At 38.7% G+C, this 9,284-nt stretch overlaps 1 protein-coding gene across 1 annotated transcript; it reads left to right on the top strand.

The window, feature by feature from the left end:
• Window positions 1-393: 393 nt before the first annotated feature.
• On the top strand, window positions 394-7,260 carry LOC121783242 (pleiotropic drug resistance protein 1-like). Its single transcript, XM_042181255.1, has 17 exons — window positions 394-842; window positions 921-1,041; window positions 1,122-1,295; window positions 1,381-1,540; window positions 1,646-1,722; window positions 2,772-3,817; window positions 3,894-4,054; window positions 4,138-4,241; window positions 4,322-4,472; window positions 4,561-4,730; window positions 4,822-5,154; window positions 5,234-5,524; window positions 5,603-5,820; window positions 5,906-6,133; window positions 6,213-6,384; window positions 6,467-6,721; window positions 6,844-7,260. The coding sequence occupies exons 1-17, from the start codon at window positions 487-489 to the stop codon at window positions 7,102-7,104; spliced, it is 4,278 nt and encodes a 1,425-aa protein (XP_042037189.1). The 5' UTR covers window positions 394-486; the 3' UTR covers window positions 7,105-7,260.
• The last annotated feature ends 2,024 nt before the right edge of the window (window positions 7,261-9,284 follow it).

Raw genomic sequence — 9,284 nt, 5'->3', positions numbered from 1 at the left:
TTACATCATCAGTGGATGTCGTGGAGGTCATGAGAGCCTGCATGGGTCCACCACTAGATAGATCGTGTCTCCCAGTTCGGTATTGCCGAGCAGCTTTTGCCGATCTGAGAGTAGAGCTTGATGCCGACCTGAGGGCAGAGCTTGATTGGTTGGCTTTTACCGAGCTGTAGGCTGAGGCCGAACTCTTTGGTTGTGCCGAACCGAACTCTTAGCCGAACTCTTTGGTCATGCCGAACTGATACTCTTTCTTGGGCTTTGTGCTGGCTTGTTTAGTACGTACTCCATCACTTTCCATGCAACAATTCAACAAACTAAACAATATCTTCATTCTTTCATTGCATCAAAACTGCAAGAAAACTGAACTTGCTCCTCATTCATTCATTCATCCCACACCCCTTTTCAGGGGAAGAGGATCATCTCTAACATCTCCAAATATCAAGAAAAGAATAAAAAAAAGAGTAGTTTTGAAGGATTTTGTTGTGAGAAATGGATACGGGGGAACTTTACAGAGCTAGCAATAGCTTGAGAGCACCTAGTACGAGAGGAAGCGCTAGCTACCGCGCAAACAGCTCCAACATATGGAGAAACACGGGAATGGAGGTCTTCTCCCGCTCTGCGCGTGAGGAAGATGATGAGGAGGCATTGAGGTGGGCGGCCCTCGAGAAGCTGCCCACCTTCGACCGCCTCAGGAAAGGCCTCATCTTCGGATCAAAGGGCGCCAACGAGATTGAGATCGAGAATCTTGGGTATGATGACAAGAGGAAGTTGGTGGAGAGGTTGGTCACCAATGTGGAGGATGATAATGAGAAGTTCTTGCTCAAACATAGGAACAGACTTGATAGGTATCTTTTTTTTTGGTATTTTTTTGTGTGTTTTTTTTTGTTGGAGGTGTGATCTAATTATGCATTGTTTTTGGTTAGGGTTGGGATTGAAATACCAACAATTGAAGTGAGGTTTCAGAATCTCAATATTGATGCTCATGCCTATAGTGCAAAGAGATCTCTTCCTACTTTCATCAATTTCAACATCAACATAATAGAGGTACAGTTAAGATTTTCTTTCGAATATAGTGAGATACACGCGACACGTAACTTATATTTATTCGTAACTTCTTTTTTCAGGGATTTCTAAACACCCTTCACTTACTCCCTAGCCAAAAGAAGCCCTTCACAATTTTGAAAGATGTTAGTGGGATAATCAAGCCAAGTAGGATGACTTTGCTCTTAGGCCCTCCAAGCTCTGGGAAAACGACCCTTTTGCTTGCTCTGGCTGGAAAGCTTGATGAATCACTTCAAGTAAGATTAATTATTTATATATAGATAGATAGATATTTTAACTAAAATAAACATGATTTTAATCTATTTTTTTATATTTTATCAGGTATCAGGCAAATTAACATATAATGGACATGGGATGGAAGAGTTTGTACCGCAGAAAACTGCACCATACATTAGCCAGCATGATCTTCATATCGGAGAAATGACCGTTAGAGAAACGTTAGCGTTTTCTGCTAGATGTCAAGGGGTTGGCTCAAGCTACGGTTAGTACAGTTACAATAGATTAATCTTCATTTTGAAGTGTGAATTTATAAGACGTTCTAATTATTAATTAATTAGTGTATTAACTATATTAACAATTTGAACAGAGATGCTGGCTGAACTATCAAGGAGAGAGAAAGCAGCCAACATTAAACCAGATCCTGATATTGACATCTACATGAAGGTATTTTCAAAAATCATTTAAAAATATATTTTGAATTTTTTGTGTGCTTAGATTTTTAACTTTTTCTGTATGGTCATTATATTAATGTGATTAGTACTTAATATTCATATTATCCAAATAGCATACTGCCATAATATCGTAAGCACATAGAAATAGCCTAAAAGTAAAATTGAGGGATAATTACATGTTTCCTACAAAAATATTTTACCTTTTCAATTTAGTACAAAAATATTAAGTTTACATATTTCATATAATAAGTTACATTAGTGTTTTAAATTAATACATTCCGTTAAATATTTTAAATACCGTTAGTTAATTTATAATTTATCCAACTTATCATCATAATAAAAGAATAATTAGAGATTTAATACAATTATCACTCTAAAAAAACAGTCAATATCAATTCTTCCAGCAATTGATCGTGGTTTAAAAAAAATAATGTTTCTCAATATACTTTATTTTTTTATTGTATTATTTATAGAACACAATATAAAATAAGTCCATATTTTATATTTACAAAATGACTAATCTGAGCTTCAAACAATCAATAAGTCTATATTTAATTTTTACAAAAAAGATTGAATATCTTTTTAGTTGTATTCTCCATTGTTACATGAGAAAGCTTCGACAATAAAATGCAATTCGCTAATTTGATGGTGAAGAGTGGTGATATTTTTATGTGTTTTTCATTTTTGTGAGTAATAAAAATAATTGTTTTTGAAATAATTAATGGAAAGTTTTAATTTAAAACTTTTTGTACAAATTCGAAACATTTATAAAACTTTTTGTATGTATGATGTAATTGGAAGTAACGGTGTTAATAGGGACTTAACGAAATGTATTATTTTGGTACACACTAATGTAACTTTTTGTATGAAATATGTAAACTTAATACTTTTTGTACTAAATTGAAACAAAGGTAAAACATTTTGTATGAAATCTGTAATTACCCTAAAATTGACGGTTACTAATATAGTAGAATTATTTAATTATTATACCATCGTATTGTTTCTCAGCAAAAAATGAAATAAAAATAAAAATGAATGCAGGCATCGGCGACGGAAGGAGACGCCGCAAATGTCGTCACTGACTACGTACTCAAGGTCTTAGGACTCGACATCTGCGCCGACACATTGGTCGGCGACGAAATGATCCGAGGAATTTCCGGCGGCCAGAAAAAGCGTGTCACGACCGGAGAAATGCTGGTGGGACCCGCCCGCGCTCTCTTCATGGACGAAATCTCCACCGGCCTCGACAGCTCCACCACTTTCCAAATCGTCAACATGCTCCGGCAGCAAGTCCACATCATGAAGGGCACCGCCTTCATCTCCCTCCTGCAGCCCGCGCCGGAGACCTACGCCCTCTTCGACGACATCGTCCTCCTCTCCGACTGCCAGGTCGTCTACCAAGGCCCCCGCGAAGAAGTCCTCGGCTTCTTCGAATCCATGGGCTTCAAATGCCCCGACAGAAAAGGAGTCGCCGATTTCTTACAAGAGGTCACATCAAAGAAGGATCAGGAGCAGTACTTGGCCCGCCGCGACCAGCCCTACCGCTACATTTCGGTCAAGGAGTTCGCGGATGCGTTCAAATCCTCCGTCGGCGGAAGGAGGCTCTCGGAGGAGCTATCCGTACCGTACGACAAGAGCAAGAGCCATCCCGCAGCTTTGACCACGGAGAAATTCGGTTTGGGGAAAAAGGAGCTTTTGAAAGCGTGCAGCGACAGAGAGTATTTATTGATGAAGAGGAACTCATTCGTTTACTTCTTCAAATTGTTCCAAATCACGGTCATTTCACTTGTTACGATGACGGTTTTCTTCCGGACTGAGATGAGTAAGGATACTGTAGCAGACGGCGGCATCTACACCGGCGCTCTGTTTTTCACTGTGATTATGGTGATGTTTAACGGATTGGCGGATCTGGCTATGACGATTTATAAGCTCCCGGTGTTTTACAAGCAGAGGGATATGTATTTCTTCCCGCCTTGGGCCTATGCGATTCCGTCGTGGGTGTTGAAGATTCCGATCACCTTCGTTGAAGTTGGTATTTGGGTTTTTTTGACCTACTATGTCATCGGATTCGATCCTAATGTTTCAAGGTAAATTGAAAGATTTTTTTTTGAATTGGAAGATGAAATTGATGAGTTGTTGATTGAGATTTATCAATGGTTGCAGATTTTTGAAGCAGTATTTGTTGTTGCTGGTTGTGCATCAAGCGGCCTCGGCGTTGTTCAGATTCATCGGAGCTGCGGGGAGGAACATGATCGTTGCGAACACGTTTGGTTTGTTTGCGTTGCTTCTCCTCTTTGCATTGGGTGGTTTTGTGCTGTCACGAGGTATGAAATGAAATTGAATGGATTTGAATGTAATGCTTTGTTACTATAGATCAATGTCTTATAAAATGTTTGGATAACTGCAGAGGATGTGAAGTCATGGTGGATTTGGGGATACTATGCTTCACCATTGATGTATTTCCAGAATGCAATTTTGGTGAATGAATTCACAGGCCACAGCTGGAGCAGAGTAAGACATTATCACTGTTACTATTGTTATAATCTTTTGAATGCAAAAACTGATGGTTTTTGTAATGAACATTGGTGTAGATCGTAAACGGGACAGCATTAGGGATTCGTGTCATGGAAGCCCGAGGATTCTACACTGACTCGTATTGGTACTGGATCGGAGTAGGAGCTTCTGTTGGTTTCGTGTTCCTATTCAACATTCTCTACCTTGCTTCTCTAACGTTTCTAGATGGTGAGTTTCCACTTCATCTTATAGAGATAATTGATCTTTCATTAAATAATGGGTAAGTTAAATGTTGGTTTTTGAATGAATGGTGCAGCGTTCGACAAGCCTCAAGCTGTCTTACCCGAAGAGGAAGACGATCATGTATCCTCATCCACAGGAGAAGGCGTTGTTGCGACTGGGAACGACAACAGAGGAATGGTGCTCCCATTCGAGCCACATTCCATCACATTTGATGACATTAGATATTCAGTTGACATGCCAGCAGTAAGTTGAAGAGTTTGAGATCAAGAAAGATAGAGGGGAGATGTGTCTGATTAGATGAACTAAACATATTGAACTTGTTTTTGTATTGTAGGAAATGAAAGCTCAAGGAGCTACTGAAGATAGACTTGAGCTGTTGAAGGGTGTGAGTGGAGCTTTTAGGCCTGGTGTTCTCACGGCCTTGATGGGTGTTAGTGGAGCAGGTAAAACCACGCTAATGGATGTGCTGGCCGGAAGGAAAACAGGCGGTTACATTGATGGAGAGATCACAATCTCCGGGTATCCAAAGAACCAGGCAACATTCGCTCGGATCTCTGGATACTGTGAACAGAACGACATCCATTCACCAAACGTTACTGTATACGAGTCCCTTGTTTACTCAGCATGGCTGCGTCTGCCAAGCGAAGTGGATTCAGAGACAAGAAAGGTTTTTACACCTACATAAACTTGTATATATTATTACACTTGATGATACTAATATTTTATTGTGATCTGATCTATCACAGATGTTTATTGAGGAGGTGATGGAGCTAGTAGAGCTCAAGAGTTTGAGAGGAGCACTAGTAGGATTACCGGGCGTCAGCGGTCTCTCAACTGAGCAACGGAAGAGGCTAACAATAGCTGTTGAGCTTGTGGCGAATCCTTCAATCATATTCATGGATGAGCCCACCTCAGGGCTAGATGCCAGAGCTGCTGCTATTGTGATGAGAACGGTCAGGAACACTGTCAACACCGGACGAACTGTGGTTTGCACGATCCATCAGCCTAGCATCGACATCTTTGAAGCGTTTGATGAGGTACACTACCTACCTATTATCAATAGTCACTACTATCAAGTACCAGCAACACTATAATAACAATGATATATTTGGCAGTTATTTTTGATGAAACGAGGAGGTGAAGAAATCTACGTTGGACCTCTGGGTCGTCAATCAACCCATCTGATCAAATACTTTGAATCCGTTGAAGGAGTATCAAAGATCAAAGATGGCTACAATCCAGCTACCTGGATGCTTGAAGTCACCACTTCCGCTCAAGAACTGATGCTCGGGGTCGACTTCGTTGATCACTACAAGAAATCTGACCTATACCAGTTAGGCATCCTACCAACTTTCAAAAAATGTTGTAATAATCCATTAGTTTTCATCTCAGATGCTAATAATGTTGAGGTTTTGCAGGAGGAACAAAGCCTTGATCAAGGAACTGAGCGTCCCTCGCCCTGGCACGCAAGATCTCTATTTCGCATCACAGTACTCTCAATCTTTCCTCACGCAATGCATTGCTTGCCTGTGGAAACAACACTGGTCTTACTGGAGGAATCCTCCCTACACAGCCGTTAGATTCCTGTTCACAATGTTCATTGCTATCATCTTCGGCACCATGTTCTGGGACCTCGGCTCTAAATGGTAACTAGAACTCCGACTCAAAACAGACTCAAACATGCACCTAATCGAATACTAAACTTATAAACTCCGTGAATTACAGGGACACGCAACAAGATCTGCTAAACGCAATGGGTTCCATGTATGCTTCCATCAACTTCTTGGGATTCCAGTATGGTTCTACAGTTCAACCCGTGGTAGCCATCGAGAGAACCGTCTTCTACAGAGAGAGAGCAGCTGGAATGTACTCAGCCTTACCCTATGCATTCTCACAAGTAAGCAACCATCACATTCTTCAACAACACCACTCTTTAGTTCCTACCAAATCACTAACAACCAAACTGTTTTGTGGTGTAGTTTCTGATCGAGATTCCTTACGTCCTTGTCCAATCCATCATCTACGGCGTCATCGTCTACTCCATGATGGGATTCGATTGGACTGCTGAAAAATTCTTCTGGTTCTTATTCTTCTTCTTCATGTCGTTGCTCAACTTCGTCCTCTATGGAATGATGACTGTCGCGGTCACTCCCAACCACAACGTCGCCTCCATCATCTCGTCCTTCTTCTACGGAATCTGGAATCTCTTCTCAGGATTCGTCGTCCCACGTCCAGTAAGTTTATGCCTTATCTTACTTTTAACTTAGTTAAATATGTAAAATTTGCAATACTAATAAATAATACTAGTAATGATCAAAATATTAAGCAAAACTACTTGGCCTTGTTTGTATAACAGAGGATCCCAATATGGGTGAGATGGTACTACTGGGCAACTCCGATGGCGTACACCTTGTACGGCATGATCGTCACACAGTTCGGAGAGATTGAGGATGTCATGACTGACCAAAACGTCAGTGTGAAACAGTTCTTGAAAGACTATTTCGGCTTCGAGAAGAGCCAGCTCGGATTGGTGGCCGGAATGGTTGTCGGATTCGTAGCTCTTTTCGCTTTCATCTTCGCCTTCTCCATTCGGACATTCAACTTCCAGAGGAGATGAACACCGTTTATGATCGAGGCGGCCATCGCCATTTATCTTCATTTCACTAAATTGCAGTATTAGTATATATCCGAAATGTTTTTGTTGCTTTATCGAATTAATTAATTACTATAACTTTTTTTCACTATCTATAACATGATAGAGATGTTAAATGTTCTTTGCAAATTTTCTTGGAATAAATGAAATCTTATTTATTAGGTATTTTTTATCACTAGCTCCATCTATACAGAATTAATGTTCATTATTTCATAAATTATGCACACTTGGCTTAATAAGATAAATCAACTTGGGTTACAAACCCATGTATTAATCTAAACTTTTTAGTATCAAAATGAGTAAAAATGAACTCGACAGAACCTTTTTAGATTATGCAAATCTCTAATAATCTTTTTTCTTCATCAACAGAAAATACAAGTGAATTCCATAAGTAATCAGTGCAAATCAGAAATTTACACTCATGAAAAAGACAAAATTATCTGAATTTTGAACCTAATTTAGGAATTGGAAATTACGAATGTTAGAGAACAGAGTAATTAACCGATGATCTGTTAAGAATTTCTGTTCACCTATCCCTATTGTGAGCCAAACTACTAAAACCAAATTATCAGAATTTAAGGGCATTGATAACGGGCTGTGAATTGGAGCCGGGCTGGGCCGAGATTGATTTGCGGTTCAGGCATTGTGTGGGGTCCATATAATTTGTTTCAATATTGCTCTATTTTATAATCCCTCCGTCCCTCTATAGTTGAGTCGTATTCCTTTTTGGATTGTCTTACTAGTCATTTCATTTTATTTTTCAATCTCGTGCCGAAAATAAATGTCTCTACTACAGAGAGACGGAGGGAGTAGTTTATACTAGTACTACTATATACTCTATCATAGACATTTTATTTTTAGTTGTTCCTCTCATCTTGCGTCTCTCGTCTCAAAATTATTACTCCATCCGTCTCCAATTAGGAGTCACTCTTTAACCGGACACGGGTTTTAAGGAAGTGTTTGAATGTGTGGTGTAATAAATGGAGTTATATAGTGGAATGTGGGACCTCTTTGACTTTTAGGGTATTTTTGATGTCCAAATATAATAAGTAGGAAGAGTGACTCTTAATCGGGGACGGACCGAAATGGAAAAGAGTGATTCTTAATCAGAGACGGAGAGAGAGTAGTATATTTAATTTAATCCTCTCACAAGAATCAGAATTATATTCAAGAATGGCAACCACACTCCATGACTGCTCTCCATTATACCAAAGTTGAATTTGAACCACCCGATTTAAGAATTGTAGCATAGGTAGCGGCGGCATCTCGCATTCTGTTATTCAAATTTGTGCCATATTTTTTGTTTTTTAATATACGTAACACGCTTACAATGATTTATACATTTTAATTCTATTACTTAGTAATGTTTGAAAATGCCATCCCAGAATAAGGACTGACGCTTTTAGTGCAAATTGAAAAATTGGTCTACTTTGTGGAAGATAATGAAAATTTGTGATTTAATTAGCAATTAATTAAGATAGGAAAATATAATTCAATGAGGTAGATGTTGACTGTTAAATGAAAGAGACTGATGAACTTGCTTTGAGCTTTCCCTTATGATTTGTGGGACCTGTTCGCCATTTTTTTGGATTTTGTAGAGGAGACAATGAGAAAATCCTAAGTAAAAGTTCGAATTAGTGAGGAAGTGATGATTATGCGAGTAATAGATCATTAATTTCAAATCGATCAACATATTTAAATCTATGTTTGATGTTAACTACTCCCTCCATCCGTCCCACAAATATTGTCTCACTTTGACTGGACACGGGTTTTAAGAAATGTAATAGAAAGTGAGTTGAAAAAGTTAGTGGAATGTGATTTCTACTTTTATATATAATTTTAAAATAAAATATAAGTAAGAATGTGTTAGTGGAATATGGGATCAACAACTAAAAATGGTAAAAAGTGAAATGAGACAAATTTTGTGAGATAGACGGAAATGGAAAAATGGAACAATATATGTGGGACGGGGGAGTAATTATTATTTGAACCGTTTCTCTATGTAGTTTTGGTAGTGGAGCGGGCTAATTTTAATGAATATATAGATCATAATAGAAAAGCATAATTATAGTTTATAGATGAATAGAGTTCAAAAATACATTTGGGCAAGGAAAATAATAGTGTATTTTTAATTAAATGTATTT

The sequence above is a fragment of the Salvia splendens genome, chromosome 21 (assembly GCF_004379255.2).
Source record: "Salvia splendens isolate huo1 chromosome 21, SspV2, whole genome shotgun sequence".
Lineage (NCBI taxonomy): Eukaryota > Viridiplantae > Streptophyta > Magnoliopsida > Lamiales > Lamiaceae > Salvia > Salvia splendens.
Note: the sequence above shows the minus strand (reverse complement) of the source record. Positions and strands in the feature narration are given on the sequence as shown.

Bases quoted from the DNA above. Each gene is read 5' to 3' on its own strand.
- LOC121783242 (XM_042181255.1), top strand. From the start codon at position 487: ATGGATACGGGGGAACTTTACAGAGCTAGCAATAGCTTGAGAGCACCT. The intron at 1,042-1,121 runs GTACAGTTAAGA...TTCTTTTTTCAG, and splicing joins TCAACATCAACATAATAGAG to GGATTTCTAAACACCCTTCA. The intron at 4,242-4,321 runs GTAAGACATTAT...ACATTGGTGTAG, and splicing joins CAGGCCACAGCTGGAGCAGA to ATCGTAAACGGGACAGCATT.